This window comes from Notothenia coriiceps, unplaced genomic scaffold (assembly GCF_000735185.1).
Source record: "Notothenia coriiceps isolate Sejong01 unplaced genomic scaffold, NC01 NC01_scaffold00031852, whole genome shotgun sequence".
Taxonomy (NCBI): Eukaryota; Metazoa; Chordata; class Actinopteri; order Perciformes; family Nototheniidae; genus Notothenia; species Notothenia coriiceps.
The window spans coordinates 13,113-39,043 of record NW_011364553.1 but is presented as its reverse complement, the minus strand read 5'-3'; the positions used below and the strand labels follow the sequence as shown (position 1 = coordinate 39,043).

The 25,931-nt window shown below is 40.4% G+C and overlaps 1 protein-coding gene across 1 annotated transcript; it reads right to left on the bottom strand.

Annotated features, from left to right (window-relative positions):
• Positions 1 to 36: 36 nt before the first annotated feature.
• On the bottom strand, positions 37 to 23,848 carry ltk (leukocyte receptor tyrosine kinase). Its single transcript, XM_010788397.1, has 23 exons — positions 23,705 to 23,848; positions 23,224 to 23,458; positions 21,311 to 21,450; positions 20,325 to 20,462; positions 18,354 to 18,503; positions 17,794 to 17,894; positions 17,510 to 17,670; positions 17,072 to 17,166; positions 15,631 to 15,702; positions 15,069 to 15,243; positions 13,848 to 13,998; positions 13,542 to 13,670; positions 12,204 to 12,330; positions 9,025 to 9,211; positions 8,855 to 8,945; positions 8,310 to 8,374; positions 6,341 to 6,470; positions 5,910 to 6,007; positions 5,340 to 5,432; positions 4,960 to 5,061; positions 3,821 to 3,955; positions 3,147 to 3,237; positions 37 to 3,051 (listed from the first exon to the last, which is right to left on the bottom strand). Exons 1-23 carry the CDS (start codon positions 23,739 to 23,741, stop codon positions 2,050 to 2,052), a joined length of 3,705 nt encoding a protein of 1,234 aa, XP_010786699.1. The 5' UTR covers positions 23,742 to 23,848; the 3' UTR covers positions 37 to 2,049.
• Positions 23,849 to 25,931: the final 2,083 nt, after the last annotated feature.

Genomic DNA, 25,931 nt, shown 5'->3' with positions numbered 1-25,931 from the left:
GTGTAACTGATCAGATTCAAACACATAAGATCAATATATGTTGATTTATTTGGGGCACAGTAAGGTTAGAGGAAAGTGTGAAATACAGTGTTTTGCATAGAATATCTTTGCATTTTTGGTTGAGGCATAACACCCTCAGCTACTTCAAGAATACAGAAGAAAAAACATTTATAATAAGTGTGAAATAAAATGCACCAGGCCAAGAATATACACTGAGAGCAGGACACAGATGGATTTGTCTTTCTCTGTAAAATAAATTCCACATTAATCAATGTTTTTTTAATGGCACATCTCTAGCTAAAAATGTGACTTTAGAAAAAGATAGTCAGCCTTTTGGTGAGTCACCGTTTCTAATTTTAAGTGGAATTAAGAGCAACCCTAACATCTCTCACTAACATCAGGCCTGAGCATAAACACATACAGTAAGCCTAAATAACCCCTATATACATTTAACCAGTCACACAACATATTCAAAAATAAATGTTTAGGATGAAAATAAAGACACGTATCAAACACAATCGATTAAATAAGAAACATAAATACTGAATAATCTTTGAATAATATGAACTGAGATACAGCAGCACCTTTGGTATATCTGAATACCTCCCCCTGCTGAGTAAACATAGGTACTACCAGCACTACATCAGCAGATGCAGTGCAGCAGTATTTAATGGCAGTGATCAACTACAGATCCATCATTAACATAAGTGAAAAAAACAATACAGCTACAAATGCAAATGGATTAGTCCAGTGTACGAAGTGAGTACAAAAATATCTCCACAGCTGCATGGTCATCACATTCTACACGCTTATACATTTATGAGACCTGCGGTCCAAGTAAATATGGGGACATAGGGAAAGAGAACAGTAAAAAATGTGAAAAAATAATACATTTATGTAAATTGGCAAACATTTCTCAGCAAAAGCTCCACTTAATCATTGACTATACAGGAAGCAAGTCACCACTTAACAAAAGCAATTCTAAAACTATATAAGGCGATTTGTTTTATGGAAAATATAACATTTTGCTAAAGAGTTGGATGAGAAAATAGAAACCACTTTCATAGTAGTTTGTAGCTACAGCTAGCAAGTGGTTAGCTTAGCATACCTACGAGGGAACTGGAAAACAGCCACCCTTGAAATATCTGCTCGTTTCTCTGAAGCTCACCAATAAAACATAATATCTTGTTGGTTTAATCCGCACACTATCTGAAATGTAAAGCAGTTTAAGTGCATGACTATTTCTGGGCCGGTAGCAGAGACATTTCTTGAGTTTTATCTTAAAAGTGAACTTAACTAAATCACCTCCATGGAAAACTCAGCAAGCTCCCATCTGCTGGGGACGCATTAGGAGCGCCAAGTAAGTAGACCTTGTGTTGAGAGAAAACAGCAGAGACATGTTATTGCAATATACTTGAAGTATGTGCTTTCACATTGTGTAGGGTGAAGAAAATCCGAAACACATAAGTGTATCTGATGTATGCATACAATTCAAAATGAAACGTTTTAGTAATTAGAGCCTTTTCTGAATAACAAACTTCTGAAATTAAACATTCTCAAACAAAAACACACGTTTGGCGATTCTCTTCCCAATGGCTCAATATTTTTGGCATGTTACGGTCCTTCTGTAGCCTACACTGATTACTACAAATTCCAACAAATGGTTTACAATTATGCAACATTTATTACAGCAAAAGCTCTCATGAAAAAACTAAAACATAAAAGGTAGAAAAGGATTCCATTTACAGCAGTTATTTAATGTGGACAAGAGAAAGCATCTTGTCGTCCAGTGTTCATCTACCAGAGGCCCAGGAAGGAGCTCTGAGTCCAGCGTTGGCTCTCTGTGTCACAGAGCAGAGGCATGTTTGTGTTTTCCAGCATTCCCAGAGCTCTAATAAATTCGATGTAGTGGCTCTCAGACTGTGGTGGTCATGCTTTTTGTTCCAGAAACTCAAAAACACTTTAGTCTCAGCTGGTGAGAAAAAGCGCTTTGGGGGGGGACATTTCATTTTTATATCAATCTAAATCCCTGTAATAGAAGGCGGTTTCTTAGATGGGGGTGACGCTGAGGTCTTCAGACAAAGAGAAGCCTGAGTCTCGGTCACGTGTGGGCTTCTCAGCTTTGGTGTGTCTCCTCATGTCCTCGTGTCCGTAGCTTGCGTGGCGCTTCAGCAGCAGCTTGGGCATGCAGGATGAGGAGGAGGAGGGGGGGAGACCCAGCGCCAGGCCCAGGCCTGTCCCTGAAGAGGCACTGGGGGCAGAGCTGGTGTTGGAGATGGCTTCTGGGGCTTTGAGCTTCACCAGGGGTAACCTCTCCGCCTCGTAGCTTTGCTCATCGTAGGCGTAGTTGACGTTGCCACAGGGGAAACTCTGTAACTTAGCCAGATCCATTCCAGCTTTGGTGGTGCCACCAGTTGGGGTCTTATGGGAGGATGTGCTCGGAGTCGCTTGAGCCTGAGAAGAAGGGGACGGTGTCGAGGAAGGACTGAGGTCACACGCAGCCTCGTTGCTCTCCAAGGCCTGAGAGTTGGAGGAGGCGGAGCTGGAGAGAGGCATGGACTGAGTGTGAGCTAGTGTTTTCTTCCCACGGAGGTTTTCCAGAACCCAGGATCCATATGTGGGGTTCCACAGGTTCTTGGTCTTGTTCTTCAGCCTCTGGCTCCCTGAGGAAGAGCTGTTTCTGGAGCACGGTCGGTGGTGGGGGGGCTCGGGTTGAAGCCAGTGGCCTCCTGCCGACAGACCGGGGGCTGGAACAGGCTCGGCCCAGGACGGCTCCAGAGCCTCGCGGCAGGACGTCACCTCGTGGTGGACGGGCTGGGTCCTCTGGAGGAGCAGACGGGGTTTGGTGGGCTGCGGGGGAAGAGGGGCGGAACCAAGGCCCAGAGAGGAGAGACCCAGCTGGGGGGAGGGGGACTGGGAGACAGGATGGGACACCAGGAGGGGAGTGAGGCTGGAGGAGGTGTGGTCAGAGGGACGGATTATTGTGCTGCTGTCGTCCTCTGATGTGGGGGAGTACTCCACTGGTAGGGGGGTGTTGATCACATCTGGGTCCTGGTAGAGTAGTGAAGGGGAAAGGTTATTAATAAACAAAACAAAATGAAGGAAAAAGGAGTATATACTGTATATATATATCTGAAAGAGTATACCTGAGAGCAGTAGTTCATTCTCTCCAGGATGGTGGAGAAGTTGGGCCGGTGCTCGGGGCAGTGCTGCCAACACTGGGTCATCACCCGATAGCTACAGAAAACAAAAAAACGATTTACAAGGTGATTTACAATATATGAAAAAACAAGAGAAATACATAAACTATACAATAAATGATATATAACACGAATAAACAGAAAGTGATTATTACAAGCATTAATTATTTAAAACCAAAAAACGGATAAATGAAGAAGATAATCATTTTATTTATAGTTTAGTTCAAACTGTATATGTGAACCATCTATTGAAATAGGTACATGTAATACGATCAGACATGCGATAATCTCCTAACATAAAAGTCCTTACTGCTTATACATCACTCTTATACTTAGAGGAAAACAATTTGTTCAAATAAATGTATAAATCAAACTACTTGCTTTAGCTTTGGTCAAAAGTTATTCTTGACATACCAACTTTATTTTCCTCCCCTGATTTTTTCTGGCCTTATGCTCTTTTTTATTTCTGAGATAAGAAGCAGGGAGAACTTTCAGAAAGTTGAATCAATTCCCTTTCAAAGGTGTTAAAGAATGCAGAATCCATGCCTCCACGCTGGATGTGAACTGCTCTAACTTCACACCCAGGCTCCTCTCTTTATTGTTTCTCCCTCAGGACTCACACAGGCCCCGGGCAGCTCTTGGGAGGATCCATCCGGCCTCCGCTGGTGACGAACTCCAGCACCTCCTGGTTGGTCTTACAGGGATACGGCATGTACCCCAGAGAGAGGATCTCCCACAGCAGCACTCCAAACGACCTGCAGGGGGAGAGACAGACCAGAAACTCAGCTCACTCTGACTGACTGTGCTTCACATGTCGACCTGCTCTCCTCAGAGGACATCAGCATGTAATCCTGCATTGGTTAGAAGCAATTGTTGTTTCCAAATCTGTTGTATCAGCCTCTAAGGTATTAATGTGGTTTTATTTTTAAAAGATTGATGTTTGTTGGCTTTACTCTCATTGGGGCTGAGTTCTGAACCACACGCAGTTACTGTCAAACACGTTTTCAGACAGTAGGATCCAAACATCGTAAAGTGCTGCCGGGAACTTTCTGTTTTTAAGATTGGTGAAACAAATCAGTGTTTCACTTCTCTGTGGTCAAATCTATCCTGAAAATATTCCAACCGCAAAGTTTGACTGAGTTTTATGGATCGCCGCCTCCACATAAAAATTCTGTTTACAAAGTTCAGACTTTATCTGTAAACAAACGTTTCTTCCACCCTTTAAAAGTGAAATTTGACATGTTAAATATTTGACTTATTTTGTCAAAAGCAGTTTAAATATTTCCCCTCACTGCGCACTTAGTTCAGTTTTGTGTCTTGAATACAGATGCTCCTTTGTCTAGTGAAGATGTTCACACTGAGCATATTTTTGCCGACTTCTTTGTACGTCTGAGTGGTTTTGTTTAGTAGTAAAATGATTTCCATCTTTGCATTTTGTGTTTTGCTGATTGCACAGAGGCTTTTAAATCAGCTGCAATTAGGCGCTGGGATAATTGTCAGAACGTTTTGACATGGGTGGAAGGAAACATCTTCAATTAAAATCGGCTTCATCTGGTTTTAGATGTTGGAATTGTTAGAGTGAAAGCAATTAGCTTGAACACATGATATTCAGCATTTATCAAAGACCTACATTTTCGCCAGTTTAAAGTAACATACATTAAATAACAGGTTGTAAACTAAATAAAAGAGGGAGGAAAACGCCATTAAAAACAGTTTCTCTTTCTTACTTCTTTTGATATTATGTGTTAAGTATCCATACCATGTATCAGTCTTGCAGGTGAAGATTCCCTCCATGAAGGCCTCCGGTGGCATCCATTTAACGGGCAGCATTGCACGACCACCTTTCCTGTAATAGCTGGCTCTGTGATATGAGAAAAGCAAAACAATCAGATTTAGGAATGTCCATTTATCATCTGCTTAGAAGAGAAGGTAAATACAGTACCACAGGGCCATGAACTCTGTAAGTAAATTCTGATTCTGGCCCCGCGGAGGATAATTAGATAGCTTTTCAACCGGTCCTCCATTTGCTACATCAGCCAAGTGCTGCGCAGACTGCTGCCTCCATCATCGTAAGTCATCCTGTGTGCTTTCATGCGGACTGCCATGCAGTGTGTGACGATGCAAATTCAGCTTGCGAACCTGTATATGTCTCGTGCCATGCCAAAGTCTCCGATTTTAGCCACTCGGTCTGGTCCAGGGCAGGTGAGCAGGCAATTTCTCGCAGCAATGTCTCTGAAAAACACAGGATCTGTCAGAAAATGTATCTTCATGATGGCACTAAACCCATATTCATTTTTCTACAATAGATTATGGTTTGGTTTCTTGTTAAAAGGGAACCACATTTATTTTTAAAGGGATTTGTATACAGATTAATATTAATCAATTCTCATGCGGTTTCTTATTTATTTAAAAGCTGCAGCTTTTCCTGCTGCAAGAAAATGTTGACTATTAGAGCTTACAGTAAACAAGGTCAGGAAATGTAAAATGCCAATTATGCAACAGTCTGTCCAAATGAATAAATATGTAAACATTTCGTAATTTTCTTGATATTGATTTTATAATCAGGTTAAAAAGCAATACATTCCTGGATGAAGATCTAATGCCATAATGCTTTTTCTAGTGTTTTTGTTGCAGTAGAACGAACATTCTAAAATCTTGAACATTTTTATGTTATGTTGTTTAATCTGATCTCTCAGTGTGGAGCTGAACCTGTGAATGAAGTGGTTCTCCTCCAGGTAGCGACAGCCGAAGGCGATGTCTCGAGCCATCTGCAGCAGCTCCCGCATGGTGAGGTAAGAAGTCTGGCCCTGGAAACAGCACAGCTCAGTTTAGCGTACCACACAAACACACACCTCCCACACACACACACACACACACACACACACACACACACACACACACACACACACACACACACACACAGACACAGACACACACACACACACACACACACACACACACACACACACACACACACACACACACACACACACACACACACACACACACACACACACACACACACACACACACACACACACACACACACACACACACACACACACACACACACACACACACAGACACACACACACACAGACAGACAGACAGACAGACAGGAGGGTGTCATTTAGACGTACAGCTCGTGGTCTGTTCTGTCTCAGGAAGCTCTTCATGTCTCCTCCGGTCATCAGCTCCAGCAGGATGAAGCGTGGCAGGATGTTCAGACTGACACCGATGCAGCGCACGATGTTGTCATGGCTGAACTTGCTGCATGGACAAACAGTAAAAACCCCTGGGTTAGCAGGACGGCGTGTGTGTGTTCGATATATCAAATGTGCTGTGTGTTTATGTTTGCTCTCTTTATAAAGTGGAAGGAGAAAGAAAAAGGCAATGTAGATGAGAGAAAGAGAAGACAGGTGCTTCGTGATCCTACAGTAGATTTGAAGACTGTGCTGAACACCTGGAAAAATCAGCTGTGATCTCATTGGCTGGGGAAAAGCTGCGTATTAAAACAACATGTTTAATATAGTAGTTTTGATGTATTTTACACATTTCTTCAGATTGTATATATACAAAGTCTAAAAGGTGCCTCACTCAAGTTTAATTTAAGGAACTATTGCAGTAGGAATGTGTCCCTCATCCACTTAAAATATATGAAGTTTTATTTCTAATAAATCAAATTCAAGCTTTAACCAGTCTGCGAGGGAACATCGTGGGGGACAGAATAGTTAGTAAAAACTATTTTCTGCATGCTCAGTTAGAACTTTTCCCTCCCATTGCTGATGGCGATTTAAGCAGTGTGATAGTGTAAAAATGTACTTATCTATATCTTTTAGCTGACAGTCCTCATCAGTGTCTTGTTTTTTTTGTTTTTTAAATGGTGATATCTTTTTCACACTTTTGGACCAATGATAAAGCTGATGGACCACACAGCAAACCCTTAACAAGATGAAGCAACACTTTCTGCTCAATACTCAGAGTTTCATGCAAGGGATTAACACGATCAAAACACTAGCAAACAGATTTTTAAAAAAAAGAGAAAAGGATGCTTCTTTAAAGTGGACCTATCATGCTATATTTGAATAATATAGTGTAGGGCCATACCTATATAAGGCATATTTATACTTTTTATTTTTCAAAATACCAAACAGATCATGCATTTTAGCCATTCCTCATTTCGCTCAATTTAACACTGTCTTTGCATGGGCTGATTCTGTGAGAACAGCACCATCTACAGGCCTGGCATATGTACTACAGCGTCTCCAGCGCTTTCGAACGGCAATGTCCGTGGCTGTCTCCTCCTGATTGGTGGAGTTGGCCCAATAGCCGTAGCGCCACTTCTGTGACGTCATAAAAGTGTTCAAATCTGGATCAGTCTGTATCAGATCCATTGCAGCCCCTTTTTTAAGAGATTTGGGTATGGAGGAAAATAGAGAGGGTTGTGTTTTCTGACACTTGGTGAGTTCCCTGGAACACCGGGGACACATATTCATGTATAAAAGACATACAAAAGTGCATTTTGCATGATAGGTCACCTTTAAATCTACATACATAACTCCTCTGTTCAGTTTTTTGGAGACTTTTTAAAACTCGTCCTGACCGAATAGATTCCTTGTGTGCACTCCAAATCCAGATTTAAAAAATGGCTTCATATATTTTTTATGAACTTATGTACATATGTGATAATAAACTGTGATCTCAGCTCTAATACTTGATTCTAAATAAGGCACTCTTATTTGTTCTTGATCGAGTCTTGTCTTTCTAAACCATCAAGAAAGAATCTAATAAAGCAAAAATGCCCCACAGATGTTTGGAATAAGACCACACAGGTCATAAACTATATTTAAGTTATCTGTTTCATAGTTATTTTCCTGAGATGAAAAAACCCCTGCAGACAGGCAGATAGGGCCTGTGTTCTTCCCTATAGCAGAGGTTTAATTTGAAGGGAGTCAGGTTGCTCATCTTGCCTCAGGTGTTATCTCCTGTTACTCAGGAGCCAGCTGCTCTCGGATGATGTGAGCTCAGTGCTGCTTCACACATGTCAGGTGTGCTTTAAGAAGGGTGCAGTGAGTGAATCAATGTGTGAGGTGCAGGATGGAGGAGCACCTCATAATCAGAGCCTCCATCAGGAAATCCATTTCATCCTGTTCAGAGCAGATTTCTGGGAGAGTCTGTGGAGCAGAAGGAATCGGAGGGAGACGTGTTAGTGAGTGTGCCATGGTCCAGAGGAGAGAAATCCTTCCACCAAATCAGCAGACCTTTGTGCAGCTCACTCAGATATTCCTTTTTAACCTTGTGTTGGTTTTAAGCCAAGTGATTAAGGGCATTGACCAACTTTTTTGCATTTATAAATCTTTGTCTGCAGTTTTACAATAAGTGATTTAATTTTGACATAGCACAAACCACCTTTACACACGTTCACATTATGTTGGTAAAACATAAACAACCCTTCTCTAAATAAAGACATTACAAAAGCCTTGTCTTTTCAATTCATTCATCCGTGTGTGACCTTTGGATCCAAGAGGCAGGAGCCCCCCTGTGGGAGGCTGTTTAGTTGATTATGTATAATGAAAGTAAATCCTGGGGGGGTGCTATCGTCTGACATTTAGGTGTAACTTGGTGCTCATGTGTCTTACAGAGTGAGCACTGACCTTTATGGCCACCTGAGAGGGGCTGTTATCGCCACTAATCCCCAGGACTTGTCCTTCGTAGACTTCCCCAAATGCACCGTGGCCGAGAGCCCTGGAAGAAAAAAACACAAGTGACACATGAGTACAGTGTTTTTCCTGACATTTCAATATGGTGTGTGATTTAGCTCTACCTGAGAAGTGTTATGTTCTTGCGCGGCACTTCCTTTAGTTCATTGAGCGAGGCGGCCTTCCCTGCAAAGCAGTAGTTTGGGTTGTAGTCCGTCATGATGGTGGAGGAGCGGATCTTGCTCAGCTTGTACTCTGGACTCTGCAGACGCCCCCTCACTGCGTGCAGGTAGTTCTTCCTGCGGTACCACACTGAAGACAAAGACAAGACAACCAGCTACTTTTACTTTAAAGTCTGAGAAGGTTTTATTTAAATCACTCACTGGACCCCACACTTGCATGTAAGTTGTAGAAGCAACTTATCTGATCTGCTAACTGTAGGAGCAGTAACACAAGGAAGGGTCAAGCTGTATCTCATGATGCTTATGGATGTAAAAACAGCATTCTTAGGGACTTAGGTTAGTGTGGGATGTCCTCTCCTTGGTTACTGCTCCTACTCTGTCTGTGCCAGTGAGTTTGGACTCACCCGCCGTGGAGGCAGACCACGTCCCCGATGCAGGTTGGTAGTCTGCCAGGGAGGGGGTGTTGCGTGCAGGTAAGAGGAGCCGTCGAGCCACCGCCCGGTGCAGATGCTAGGGACTCGGGATGGGGGGGGGGTCGGGAAGATTGGGAAGGGTAGTTTGAGGAGGAAAATGAGGAGTAGGAGGAGGAGGGGGAGGGGGAGGGGAAGGAGGAGCAGATGGGGCGCCCAGGGAACAGACTACCTCCCTGCATGGGGGAGAGCTCAGGTGAGAGACACTGTTAACCTGAAGGGTGTGTGTACTGCAACGCAAAGCAAGCTGAATGCAAATGCACAAAGTCATTTTTTGTTGTTTTAGTATTTAATTTACACATTTATACTCAGTGCAGTTAGTGAGAAAGTGACAGTTGTTCATTTTTCATTAAAAAAATGTTTTGCATAGAAATCAGCTAAGTTTAAACTTTGGTAATTATAAGAGTATGTTATGCAGTAAACAGCTCTTTGTTCATGAATGGTTATATGAACAAGATAAGCATCCTTTTTGCAATGAATATGTCTGATATATTGATTACACATGTGTGACTGGAACATCTGTTGTACTTTTCTTTGACTTACTAACACCTCACTTGTTTTCTGTCCATTCCTCTTCAATACTAGTCCTTGATCTGAAAATACCATGTATCTCATGACTGATATTCATCCTCGCTGGTCCTCACCCTACTTACACTTCAAATGTTTCCATTCCCTATTTCTCTAAAATAATTGCCATGTAAAAATGTATCTCCTAAAAGTAGTTTTGAATAACAATTTCATCACATATTCCCAACATTCAATATTTCTCATATCCCACCATAAAGGCTTTTTCCTCTGCAGTTTATACATTTCTTTTAACATCTTCTCCAAAAACAAATCCTAATAGTCTGCCACTAGAATGTACTATAAAGTAATGTGGAGCTAACCTATAAAAATAAATCTCCACAACACAAATGTCTTGGATAGTAAATACACTGTGATCAAACATGATGTTGAAATACCCTTTTCTATATAGTAAAGGAACCGCTTTAGTGTCCAGAATAAAACCTGGTTCCTCTGTGAGGTCAGTACATGTCCTGTCTTTGTAACATGCAGATTCATTTTCCTCTCCTGTGTTCAAAAAAGTGTTGCTCCAACAATGGCGTCAAGATATCAATTCACCAGATAAATTCTCACTTGGATCATTAGGAATCTTCCCTGAAGGTCAATACATATCAAACATTTGTATTGACCCAGAGTCATCAAGATGTTTCCTTTTGCTGTAAATCTGACATGAACTTGCTCTGGTCACGCAAAACCCTCCATATTGCTCCTTTAATCCATCAGATTAATTACATATTCACAATTCTCCCGACAGGACTTTTTAATATAACATCTCAGTCAAAACACCAAGCCTCTCGCTGTGCCTGGTTGTCTCATCAGAGAGCGAAAAAGCCCCGAGAGCTGGAAGTGTGATTGATATTTTACAGGAAGCTAGCACTGTGCAGATTTCTCTGGAGGCTCTTTGAGAAAGTTTAGATCCACTAAAACCGAGTTTGGGAACGTAAGAGTGAGTCTTCTACGGCTGAGCTTCGCTTAATATTCAGAACTTTCACTAAGGTTAGCGAGAGGACGAGGGTGAGAGAATGTGCTGTACGAAAACATCGGAACTACTGTAGGATTAATGGTTGGACCCAAATGTCAGGCTTCCTTTCCTAATTATCTGCAGCTGATGGATGTCGAAATGGTGACAAATGTGCAAAAAACAAGTTTTATGAGCTCTATTATCCCTCACCGTCCTATATTATAGCACATGACTGCATAATCGTATTGTTACAATGTCATACGAACTGTATATAAAGTGTCTGCGGTTAATAAAGCTAGATTTACAGATTGTCTGACTGTCCACTCGTTTAAAATGACAGAAATCAGACAAATTGTGCCTTCTCTTCTTTTAAAAACAAAAAAATCTTCCTGGCAGTGCTTTGTGTAAAAACAATGTTACTGTACCACAGCTCAAGTCTTATTATACTACTATATCCTAGTGTCATACAGTCAATGCCCGTGGGTTAAGATCAACTGTGTTCTTCTCAAAATGACTAAAAGGCTTATCTTTATCACAGCTGTCTACATCCCCATATTGTTATGTAATTATGATTGTTTCTTAAGCAACTGAATCATACATTTTGACATTTACTGCTGTCTAATCTCACTCATCATAACGCATCTCCAGCTGAGAGAAACCTAGGTAAATGTCAAACTATTCTATGTTTTTTTTAATATATTTAAGCGACACGGTGAGATGCTTACTACTGTTTTGTGCTGCTATAAAAGCAATCATACTGTAGGCAATAAACACCAAATATCATATCCATTATGTCACTTCCCATCGCCGTATTATCTTGTTTCACACTCTTTGGCACAAAACAAATGATACAGGAAGCAGAAATAGAGTCATCTGAAATAAGTGCTTGTAATAAAAGTGTCCATATGTGCTCAGCAACACATCATTCAGAGCCCTATCTATCCCACAGCCCATTTAATCATCCGGCGCAGAGCCAGAAAAGGGCATTTACACCAACACTTCAAAAAGCTGTCCCTGTTTTTGTTGTCAGCAACATCTGTTAGCATCTGTACGTTCAGATGCGCTCACTCACAGCCGGTGGAAGGTGGAGGGCACAGACTGCACACAGAACTGGGAGAGTCTCTTACTGAGAATGACTCCGGTGCAGATCAGCGCGATGCCACTCGCGATGGTGGAGACCACGACCGCCAGGATCAAAGATGTTGACATGTGGCCATGCAGAGGCGTTCCCAGAGGAGCTGCTGGGAGAGGGGGCTCGATTAGTGAAGTTCAAAACAACTTTTAGATGTTTTATGTGTTTATGGGATATTGTTAGACATTAAAGGTCTCCTATCATGCAAAATGCACTTTTTGATGTCTTTTATACATAAATATGTGTCCCCGGTGTGTAAGGGAACTCACAAAGTGTCAGAAAATACAACCTTCTCTCTTTTCCTCCGTACCCAAATCTCTTAAAACAGGGGTATAAGGGAGCTGATCCAGATTTGGTGCCGATATGACGTAATATCCCAAATGTTGGCTGGCTTTAGACCGACGGCCCTATCAGAAACGTCGCTATCAGAAACAATGCGCGATGTGTTTTGGAAGTAATATGGTCTTTGTTTACATTAGCAAGCTTCGCTATACTGGAGAGAGCATGTGTAAAAAAGCAGGATATAAAAAAGGTACTCACCTTGTGGTAAACACGCAAGAGAAAAAGCATTTGAGCTCTATACTGTTTCAGAAATAATCCTTGATGTGGTTTGGTACATAATATGGCGTTTAATCACGGCAGCGTTTAGCTGAGTATCTGGGTAGAATTCTCCTGCATGAGCTCCCCCTCCTTTTTCTTTTCACTTTTTCTTTTTTGCAAAGCTACGGACCCAGAATCAGCATTTCTCTAACAGGGCTGAAATAGAGGGGTATGAGGCATGGCTAGAATGGGTGATCTGTTGGGTATTTTGAGCAAAACACTTCATAGACATGTTTTTTATATATCTGAGACCTATAATATATGCCTAAAAATAGTATAATAGGAGACCTTTAAAACAAGCTTTTAATGACTTATGGCCAAAATCCAAGAGAAAAAAGTGTTTTATGGTTGTTAATTATATACCTAAGGTGNCAACAAAGAAATTAGGCCTTTACAATATTCATAAGAAATAGGCAAAACTCAAATAAAACAACAAACAACTTAGGTATTCTTTCTTCCTTGATAATGCTTATAACTTCATAACTTAAAGCGTACTCGTACCGTACACGTATATACAAACCGTACAAATACCCTTTAAGTCGTGAAGTTAGAGGCCAAGCAACACTTCAAACGGTGAGTAATTTAAGGAAAGAAACAAGTTAGAACTGTCTGTTTAAGGCGTCTAGTGGCTTGATGGAAAAACAAGGAAGGAAGCCACGACACTATGTACACCTAATCCACACGATATATGAAGAAAACCCACAGAAACGATATGCAGAACTTAAACCCTCACCTTAAAGATGAAGGTGGCCCCTCCTCCTCCCCCTCCTCCTCCAGCCCACTCCCCTCCAGCCTCTCCGCCGACGTTGTCTTCGATCACTGAGGACTCCCCCAGGCAGATCCTCTGAGTGTGGGGATTTCTCTACACAGCAGGAGAGAGGGAGATTTGAGTTTCAGAGAGAGAAGCCCTCATCACAGAAGAATGAAACCAGAGATTCATTTGATCCAGGTCACTTTCTTGTCTCCAAACGATATCCCAATGGATTGTCAAAAACTTCAATAAAACCTTTCAGAAAGTGTTTGATTTCACCCTACTCACCCCGGGGCATGCATCCTCTCCCTGGTGGCCCACCAAGATGTAAAGTAGATCTCCTTTCTCCAGAGGAAATATGGCCGATATGAAGACCCCGTGGTTGCGTTTGTTGTGGTTTTTTGCTCCTTTCCCTCCTGCAGCCCCATACGCAGAGATCCTGAGGGAGATAATGGGGTTTTAAATTCTGTGACTGAAAGAGATTGCTTTCTGGCTCCAAAGAATATAACACACTACATGGAGACACTGCAATACAGTTATCAGGCAGATATATTTTGACACAAAAGAAGAAACAGTCAATCGCTGTTTTGTAAAGATTTGCTCTTACAAACAGACACTGTGTGTTAGTACTGGCATGAAGTACTGCTGTGTGTTATCTAACCAAAGTAATTAAACGCCCTGTGGATCCTATGATGAAGCCACTTTCCTGTTGCCTCATTTCATGTGGTGAGCGTGATAATGAGGTCCCATGACTGACTGTGCAAAGACAATCTAATTGTTTGAAGTCTTGATCTGGCAGGACGATTGCATGAACAGGAAAGTTTAGAGCCCAAGCACGCAGATCATAAAACTGTCACCCGAGCCCAGCTTGACTCTTCAAAGACTAAAGCTAATACAAATGAACTATTCAGGGCATTCAGAAAAATGTAAAAAAACATTGAAACTCTGATGTCATCATGTATAACTGTGCCTAAATAACAACACTGTCTTTTTTTATTGTCAGAAATTAAACCAAAAATCATAAGTTTGTATCGCAATCATTTCTGACTTACCCTACCCTGTCTGTGGCTCACACCCTCATGTTCTATAGTTGTGGATAGATATTGTTGTTGTTTTTTTAGGCTCAAACACCACACCTTTAAGATATACAATCTCAGTTATTTCCTATATAACCTGGGCATGGCAGTTTTAAGAAGAAAAAAAAGTTATATTTTGCTTGTCAGTCTTATTTTAGTAAACTGGAATACCCAATGTCACTGTAATAAAAAATGCATCATCCAGTACAACTGCACAACTGTAAAAATGTATGGCACAGAAGTATTACCAACATCAGGCTTTGACTACTAGAGAGACTAAATCTTATTTGTAGATTTTTCACATTTTCTTGGGATTTGTTGACTATAGGAACAATATAAAATCATTATTTAACAACTTAAACAAATAACTGACCAGCCTCTTGATTTCCACCTTACAGCTCAGGTAGATTAAAGCCACTCTTCCATCACTTACATGTATCTGTTTGTAGCTGGTACCCTCCACATCTGGACTCCTTTTAAAGGGTCTTCCTTCCCCACAGTGACACTGACATTTTTGTTCCTGTAGGTGCTGTCACACTGGGCCTGGGTCGGACCGTAGGGTCCGCTGGCACCGCATGAGTTAAACAACCATGTCATCAAAGACACCTCTAGAGACAACAAAACAAACACTTACATTAGCTGGTGGGTGATTTCTGATTGGGTAAAATAAAGGTACTGTATATTTACAAGCAAGAAATACACTTGGAAGAAAGATATATACGAGAGAAAAAGATAAACATTGGGAAACAGTACACACATGTAGCACAAGGTCTAGGAGGGTCAGGGGAAATTGCATTATCCACCTGGTATGCGAGCGCTGCATGCTGAGTGGATTACCAGCCCTGGTCAACTGATATGCTATATAAAGCTTCAAGCGTCACAGGAAATTGCAATTGTACAATCCACCACCTGGTATGTAAATTCTGCGTGCAGAATGGATTATAAAGACATGGTACACTAGGGAGGCTTAAACAATTCACAAGGTATCACAGTACCTGAGGCTGAAGGCTCTGGAAGAGGGCTTAAGAAATCCTCCAAGTCCGTCATGGGCAGGAGGGAGTTCAAATCTGAGGAGACAGGAGGCAACAGAAGAGGAAGGTTTGGAGAAAGAGAGACAATGAGCCCGTCAACATCCGCATGTCACTAAAGTATAAATTAGACTCGAGGATGGGTGTTTTGGATGAATAGCGACACATTTCCTGAGACTAATTCCTGAGCAGGAAAACACTATACATGTATTTCTTACTTAGCTTACAGTAAACATTGTCCATTTTCATGGTTTAAGTTAATGCAGTTTCTGTCAAAGATAAAGGTTTAGAGCTGTTTGCAATTTGTCCAATCCAAGACCAGATGTCCACAGTGATATCATCGCCAATGCAAGCTCACTCAAACAACATCAGCCTAATGGTCGTTTCAACACCATAAAAGCATGCAAGTCTCCCCATCAGAGACAAGATCTCAAAATGTCAATGGGGGAAACTTGAAACTGAGTTATGGACTATTAAAGTAAAATTGGATCCAGAGCTGATACCAGAAACTGTTCCTGTTTAGTCAAACCGCGACCACACACACACAACAGACGTTTCCCTCTGATACACCCGAGTCAAATGTAATATGTGTTTCAACTTTATCACAATACTAATTGATAAAATCATACCTGGAACATTTGAAAAGAGGAGAAAACGATTTTTTAAATGACGTTCTGCGTGTTTGAGAGAATGGAAAATAAATGAAGTATAATGACTTTGACAAATGAATGTGAGTACACATGTTTCCTGCTATATTGCGGTACTGCATCTGCAGCAGAATTAAATGATGGCAAGCCACACGTCAAACACAATTGGCATCAAATAAATAACTAAGAACTGCTGCAGGGCTGAGCGACACACGGCAGTCATCAGTTACACTATACTCTCTGATCTACATTTCATTAATAAGATTCTGCTTTCATAAAGAGTACTGATCATTCTAAACGTAGTAAGGAGAGACACAGTGTTACATACAGTATATAAGATGGATAAACTATTTGAGCAGTATTAGCTCTAGAGTTTAATAAGCAAGTCTGCGCAGTGGTCTCTGTGGCCACACATTTTAATTTAAAGACGCCCTGCAGGAGTTTGCTTATGAACAAACAAAATATGTGTTTTAGATCTGTATCTTCAGCAACAACAGTTGGACAGAAATATCTCAAAATGTTTTTAGATAACAGTAACGACAGGTCATAGTCATCAAGTATGACTTAAGCAGACCAATTTGCATTTATTTTCCATGATTCAAACCTTTTATTTACGTAGCATGTGAAATACCTTTAACAATATATTTTATTTATATTCTTTTAATACTATAATAGCCACAAATGTGCTTGATCATATTTAAATGGTGCTGTTTCTGTTATGGTCTGTAACAGTTTATGATGGCATGTTAGCAACAGCCTACCTGTTTCAAAGCAGGCTGCTCCGAGGGCAATATCATCGAGAGCGACGTCAGCATTAGAGCCTTTTCCCCACACAGCTGTCACCTTAATGTGGAACCTGGATAAAAAGAACAAAATATTTCTGTTTTTAGAAAGAATGACATGTTTTGTCTTAATGTGAAAGGCCACAGAAATGAAATAACAACACCTGTATGACAGATGGTAGAAAATAAGTAGAAACAGCATTTATTTTCTTCTTTCTTAGCATCAATGTAAAAGGAAATCGGAATATGGCAGAGCCTGACGTCAACAAATTTAAATAGCGAGGGGAAGAAGAGGTGGCTACGGTTGGATGATGGGGATGAGCTTTATACACAAGAGACTGTGTCTGATTGTCTAGCTGTAGCACGGCTGTGACACAATTATCTGCTCCTCTGCCCTTTTGATTTCATTTTACGCACTCATGATGAAGGCCGGTCAGCTGCAGGGCAACATCTTCCCAGTCGTCTGTCCACTGATCGCTTCTCTCCCACACCAGTGGTGCAGTGTTAGTCCCATTCTCCTCTATGGCCACCAGCAAAGAACCATTGAAGTCCCCGTACAAGTAGAGAGAGAAACGCAACTGTACAGAAAAAACAATATATGTTAGCATACCGACAAAATCTTTAGTTGTGAATGAGCTGCCATAAAATGGGAACAAAAATATATAAACACAGTTATTAAACCATCCGTCCGAATGACTGACCTGGCAGGCAGAGGTGGAGACTGGCGGAGGGAACGAAAGGCTCTGAATGGACGCCTCTCTTAGGGAGTTACTCTCTCTAACCTGCAGAAACAGGAAGTGCCCTGGGGCGCACAATAAATGTGACACAGCAGAACACCAACCAGCACAACAAGCTTATTTTAAACGAACATCAGTAGTAGAGAAATCGTTTAAACGTTTTTTGTATACTTTAAAAGCCATACATTCCCAACAGACACAGCTGCATATAAAAAAAAAAAACTGAACGCAGCTGTAACATCAGACTGAATATAAAGCTATTATGGGCTCTTTAAAGATTCATTTGTTCTGCAAACGATGCATATGAATTCTTCATGGACATGCAATGTAAATCTATGTGGCATTAATATAACAAGGCTTTCACAAACAAGGCATTATTACCTTGGTCTGGAAAGAACAGTGTTACTTATATCTTTCCACACCACAGTGAATAATCAGAAAAGGACAAGATAGACTAGACAGACTTCGTATGTAGCCTACTGCGCGCACACACACGGACAGACACACACACACACACAACCGACCTGGTGTGCTCTGCAGAGCGACGCCCTGCAGGTCTTTTTCCTCCAGAAGATCGTCTCCTTCCACCCTTCTCCAGGCCGAGCGCTGTTTGGAAACGGACCAACCACATGTATCCGGTTCAAAAGAACAGTGAGAGCCAAACGGAAGAGCGCCTGTGGAGGAGCAAATTGTTATCAAGTTTCTCCAAAAGTCCCGCTTTTCCCCTTTAATACTGTTTTTCCAAAAGCAGGAATTTAATTTTGGAGGAATCAGCGGTGGATTGATGCTCAGAAAGCTGTGGCCTAAAGGAGAGGATGGACATTTGACCAACTTCAAATTGCCTTCCGTCTTAGTCACATGTTGAATCATATAGGCTGTAAAGTTTCTAATACATCCAAGAGTCACTGGGATAACAACATCACTACTAAGGCAGGACTTTAGAGCCACTGTGAATACCTGCTGCAAACAATGTAGCTGAAACCTCCATATCTCTTTTTAACCTTAGAAAAATTGTTCGACATTTTGTGAAATATGCTAATTTGATTTGACTATTTACTAATACAATTTAAATATATATTACTTATACATATTTTACATATACAATTATTTGACTTTCCAAGAACAAGATGGGTACATTTTGAAACCTATATCATGTCTATTGATTGGTGTAGATATTCTATACTCACTCTCGTAAAAAAAAAGCAAATTAGCACATTTTCCAAAATCAACTATTTCTAAAAACCTTATGCCACAAAAAAATTGAAAAACACAGCCCTGACTCTCGTAATGGAAAACAAACAAAGTGAATTATCAAAGCCAGTAGGGCTCACTTTTAACATTAAAAGCCTTTATGGTGTTTTCATATGAAGCTGTAAATGCATGTCGTAATTTATGAAGAGACTGTCACCTTAATTGTGGTTGTAGAAAAGTAATTTATGGGGCTAAAAGAGTTATTTTAGATCATCCATTTAATGGACTACAGCTGGGGCCTTGTACTGCAAGCAGAGTTTATCGACCACCGTGAAAAATGTTTTTGTTGAAAAGGCTAAAAGCTAAAGAAAATGGACTAAACCAGAATATTTTTGCTAGATAAAAGACTTGTTTTGGAAATGATTACGTTTTTCAATAAATGTTGACTTTAAGACCGTGTCAAGTACAGAGACGAGGACTCGCTGTGTGAGTTCGTGTTTGAAAGAGAAAGAGCACATGGACTCTTGCACGCGATATTTTTGTGGGTTATTAATAACAGTCATTTATTTGTCAATGTTATGATGCCTTTGAAATGAATGATTACTGTTTTAAAATACAAAGGAAATGAAAGGTACAATTGTTATTAGTGACCTAAATCTCAAGACTTCTAAATACTAATGAATTCACTACAGGTGTTTATTATCAAAAAATGGTATGTTTATACATTATAAGGGATGATTTCTGAAAAGCATATCAAATTCCTGAGAATACGATAAAATCATTTATGAAAAAAGGAAAACTAGCCGAGAATCTGAGGACAGCCACATTTGGGGCTTCACACTTTAGACGTCTACTTAACTCACTGTAGGCCTACTTTCAATATTTTGTGGCATGAAATAATCTGGTACCTCCAGTCAAAGGATTATAACATCAAAATGGATTTAAAATGAATTGAATACAACTAATGCAAATTGTCTGCTATTAGCCCCATTTTCTGCTTTAGGACTCCTCAACTTTTCGGGCCCTAACTCTCCACCCACGGCCACACAAACTGACGGCCGCACACAGACACATCTTTCACTTTTATTGTTGTTTTCACACTCCCACTCTCAGAAACGGTTGAACGTGTAGATCAAAGCAAACAGTTAAAATGATTCATCCTCATTCACGGGAAAAACTCTAAAGCTGACTGCACAAGTGCTTTTCCAAGTGTTACTAATAGAAATTGAATTGCCGCTATTTCCCTCAAAAACGGAGTTAAATTGAGCAACTAATGATTTTATTCATCAGAAACTAAACCTCACCACAGATGAAGCCCTCGTCTTCTCCTAGAGGACAGTCGGTGTGGAAGTTGCAGACTTGGCTCAGGCCGATGCAGTCTCCTGAGTTTACACAGTGGAAAGATTCCCAACAATTTGCATCCAGCCCGAGTCCCTGGTGTTCTGTAACCACAGAAATCACACAAAAATTATACAATACTTCACATCCGATACACCATGGACAAGTCTTTTACTTTTGAAGATAGGAATGTGTTCAGTAAAGTAAAGAAAATATGATTTTCTTTTCTTTTTTAAGATAACAAGATCAACACTACTTACAGTAAACATCTGTTTTTTCAATGAGCTACAACCAGCAGCTAGTTAGCTTAGCGCAAAGACTGGGATCAAGGGTAACAGCTAGCCTGGCTCTGTCCAAAATATGATTAATACCACCCCTCAAGCTCACTAAATGACCCTTAAGATATCATTTGTTAATCATTAAAAAGATCAAAAAATAAAATGTGCTGTTCTAACAGGGCGCTACGTGCTAAACTATTCTTGGCTTGTGGACAGAAACTTTCTGAAGTCTTGACTGTGTGTTAAAATGCGTCTAATGCTCCGCCAGAAACCAAAGTGTATTTCTATACCTGCCTAATTTATTTACAGCGCATGGAGTATGAAATAGCTTAAATGCATAAATAATTGCTATTGAACATATGCTTTTCATGTGTTACTGACATAATAAGAACAACAATGAATTGTATGTGTTGTGTTTCACTTTATATTTAAAATTAAATAAGGCATTCAAAATCTTACATATTGATATGTTAATGATAAACTAATTTGCAAAGAGAAACATTTTTCAGTGTTTCTGTTTTGAGCTGAAAGGGGGAAAATATGTTTTTAATCATCTGGAACATGAACAGGTTTTAAGGTAAAAAAATAACATTAAAAAAATAAATAAAAAGAAAAGGTACAGTGTTTGGTTTGAATAGAAATCGTTAAAGCTTTTCAATAAGGTGATAACTCACCTGAGTCACAGTCTATGAGCTCCAGAGAGTCCAGAGCCACAGTCCCTCCATCTTCCCCCAAACAGGAAGTGTAGAGAAGGATCATTTGAAAGGGCTCGTCCACCTGACCAATCATAGCATCCAGAACCTCCCACTCAGCCCTGCATCAACCAATCACAGTGACATGTCTTTTAAAGTAGGAATTCACAACTTCCTTTTTTTATTTATTAGCTTTTATGAATATATATAAAAAATAAATAAAAATGCTATCAGCATAAGGCCCACAACTGTATCTTTTTATTTTGCAGTACCTCTTAGTGACTTTACTGTCACCTGTTGTTGATCCCTGAGCTGACGTGGTTAGTTAATGTCATTAGAAAACGTAGTAAGAAAAGGTTAACGCTGGTCAGTTGCGGTTCTCTAACCTGATGTTGTTGATCACAATATTTATGTTATTTACTGATCTTCTTGGTGAAGCAGGCATCAGCAGAAATATCCAACATAGAGAATTTTGACCATGTTTATAAAATATCTTTAAAGAGTCCATTTAACCTCAGCTTCTAGAAGTCTGGACAAAGAAAAGCCATGGTGAACATTGGCTGTTTGTTTACACCGATTGAAACTAATAATAAAATACAATTCTAAATGCAAACAGGGTTCCCTTTCACATGTCAATGCAAAAAAACACATTGTTGAAGCGATTCAGATTTTTCACAAGGTGACTAACCTAACAAACATGTTGAATATTTTATTCCTCATAAAACAAAGGCTTTTTTTCAAATCTGCATTGTACATTATAAAAGTCGTATTTATATCACCATCTTAAGCAATTTTATTGGCACATGTTTACCCAACACTGCAACCATTTTCCATTAAGCAGTCAGCTGAAATGTCAATAAACCACAATAAACAAACAATACAGCTCAGTGAAACATGCAGCTACTACTTAAAAAGCTCCAAAGGGTACCTGTTCATATTATGGTACATCTGTCACATCCTTGTATTCATTTTTTTCCCACCTGAGATGCCATAAATTGTGCAATGCTGCATATAATCCACCTCTCAGAGTTCAGTTCTTCACCATGTGACAGCTTTAAACTTGTTGTTTCACTGTCGGGAACATACATTAAAATGAAGGTAATGTGTTCCATCTCTGGGCCTTTATCAGGGCTTTTAAGCTTCTGGTTTACAGGAAAAAAGTCCAATTAGGGCATTTGATTCATTCTGAAAGCAGTACAGGTGCAATGTAACAACTAACACAGCACTACAGTAAAAGATGCGTCATCAGTGGGGAATTGTGCATTATATGGAGAGTGCATCTAGAAGTCTCCATCCAGCATGCGATGAATCAGTGGGCTGCATAAATGAAACCACTCATAATGAAATTGCCCAGTCCATTACTGCACAGATACTAACAAAGCCAATGTACAAACTTATTGCATATGCCCATCCATCCCTCTTCTGTCCAAACCAATTATATATACATGTGTTTCCAGAGACTGCATCGAGACACATGAATGCTTTTAGTTTCTCTAAAGGAGGCTGCAGTCAGCATTAGATCAAGAGGAGATAAATGTCCCCATTTCCTGAACAGTATACAGGGGACTGCTGTGCCCACATGGACACAATTCTAAAGTTTGTCCCGCATGGCAGCTGAGATACACTTTCTTTATTTTTCTTTAGAACCACAGAAGTAAAAGGTATTACTTTCTGTGCCCTTGTGCGCTCTGAAAGCGTATGTCAACTTTCATTGCAGTGAGCTCTTAATTATTTCATAGGCTGGCCCTCAGCTTGACAAGCACTTCAATCCGATAAGATGCAGGGTTTGGCTTTTTGGACACTAATTAAATGGCCGTGTTGTGCTGCATAATAAATAAACATCAATACTGCACACAAACAGCATTGCAGAGCTGGATCTGGGTGTGTTCACTGACCTGCCTTCATCCCGCCTCCTGTGGTTGATAAGCACAACATCCGAGTGAACATCTGAGTCCGAGTGGACCGGTTTGATCCGGAGCGTGAGGTTCCCTGCTGCTGGACCGGACTCATACAGCGCAACCTGCAAGATGCAGTGTCTGTCGTTTCCTGGCAACACTGGGCTGGTTAGGGTGAACTCACATCTCCCAGAGGCCTCGGTGGCAGGGGAGGAGCTTAGGAGCAGGAAGTGCCCTATAGTGATTAAATAAAGTTGGAAATGAATGCATGACAGCTTTGTGACAGCCATATTTCTTTCAGTAGTATAAATCATTTGAGGAATAACATTAGAACAAATCTCAAACAAATGTCACAGGAGGAACACTGACTCAAAAGAGCTTTGAATTCAAAGATCCATCACTGGGACATATTTTCAAGAATAAAGGCATGTGCAGTCTCTCAAAGCATTGATTTACTTGCTTTCAAAGTCTCTTCTCTTACCGTCAGAGTTTCCCACTGAGTGGTCGGTCACAGGCATCAGCCGCTTCTGAGAGCTTTCTGGTTGCTGCGGCGACACCACTGACCAGTCGCTCCGGTCGCTGTGATTTGATAACGTCCAGTGGCACAGTGACTCGAAATCACAGGAGTTGACTGAAAGAACGACAAGTGAAGAATTTTTGTGTAAATATTCAAAGATGTGGGGGATTCACTTAACATAAATTTAAGAGGTTAATGGTTAAAATACAATTAAATAAATAAAAGTAGATTATATATTTTCTATCCAAAGTTCTATAATTGATAATTTTGAAGGGTAAAATAAGGAAGACATGTGGCAAAAATAATTATTGTATACTAAAAGTACAACAATAGGGTTATTTAAAAGACAAAAAATATAATGTCAAAACCAACCAAATAACTCAACTTTACAAGAACCAAACAGCAATTGTGATTCCTCCCAAAACAAGGCAATGCAAGAGTCAATATAAACAAATATGATGTTTTTAGTTTGTTTAATGTACAACATCTTTTAAAAGTAACTTCACAATCGACAAATCCATTTTAGTTTCCTATTTAAATAACCAAAGGTGTACATTTTGTACTTTTTGGATCCAGAGCTGCATCAATAAACACGTGATTCTTAAACCAGGTGATTTTTATGTGGAGTAGTCCCTGTAGTTTATTAAAATCAGAAATGTTTACCAATGTTAGAATATGGTGTTCTGGAGTCACACATGGATCATGACCTCCACCACAGACTAATCACTTCCTTGGCTCATGGCCTACATTTCCTCTAAATTAAATTGAAATCCCGAATTTCCTAAACAGCCAGACAGAAACAGAAAGGACTCTTTGTACATTTTGAGTAATTGTGCATATGTCTGTGTTGTTTTTTTGTTCTTTGAAAGGGGCAAAACAGACGAGGCATTCGAGACATCATGTGATGGTTAGAGAGGAAACTGACACGACAGCCACAGGAAGGAATCCCTCTGGGGATAAAGGACGGAAATACGAGGCATATTATTGAATTATCTAATCGAAATCAACATTCATTAATAAACTTAGCTGCCTTTAATGATATTCCTTTGTTTTTTTGTTTTCATCGAACAGAGCACCAGAGGCCTGTACTACGAAGCTGGATTTTCCTAACCTGGATATGTTTGAGTTAGCCGGTTGGCCTAATCCAAAACATACGCGCTGCCGCTAAACTGTACTACGACGCGGGTTATCAATTGGATCGCTCAAGCCAGCCGTGCCCTATCTAGTTAGGTGCGCGTTCACATGAAAGGGGTGGTATTTGGAGCATTCGACCAATCACAAACATGGAGAAGCGTACTGACAGCGCAGCGTCATACTTCCTGAATGAAAAGTCAACTATAATATTAGACATATGAAGAAGTTAAACTTTAAACATCCATGACTTAAACACTTTATCCAGGATAAAAGCCAGATAGCTGCACCTGCAAGGTGAATACAGCTGGTAAAAGAAAAAGTGTTTGAATGCGTACATTAACAGGTTTATGATATGACTGCTCCGTCTAAGACACGAGTGGATCTGACTTTAATTACATTTGTCTCGAGTGTTTCGTCAACTTAATGTGTTGCTTAAAATAATACTTCTGCATACAGTATGTGACACTGTGAGTGTTGCACGGCCAGATACGGCTCAGCTGACTCAGATAAGGAGATATATGATACATTATGATGTGATATGCCGTGGACTGTACTTAATGTTACTCTGATCCGGTTACTTATGTTGTGGCAGATATTTAAGTAAGCTTTCTTAACGCTAATAGTTATAATAGTCAGATTGCTCTGAGAATGGGAGGTGATATTCTATTAATGTTCACGTTCACACAGTCTGTGATTTTTGCCGGCCGTCTTTCCTGCAACGGCAGCTTTTCTGTATTTCCTTTCTCCTGTAATATGACTTGATCGCTTTAAACTCCGAACACTGAGCTCTGATTGGTCAGCAGGCGGTGCTTTCACTGAGTTGAGCTCTTAGCCTGCAACCTAACCTGCTCCGGGTCAGGTTAGCCGCACAGCATAAGTTACCATGGAGATCTAGCCTGCTAAAAAGAGAACCAGCTTCGTAGAACCGGAAAGCCCAAGCTTTCCCTGAAGTTAGCCAGCTTCGTAGTACAGGCCTCTGGAGAGCGTGATCACATGAGGGTTATATGTGATTAAGACTTTTCATTTAACTACAATTTTGGCTCTATATAAAATGTAT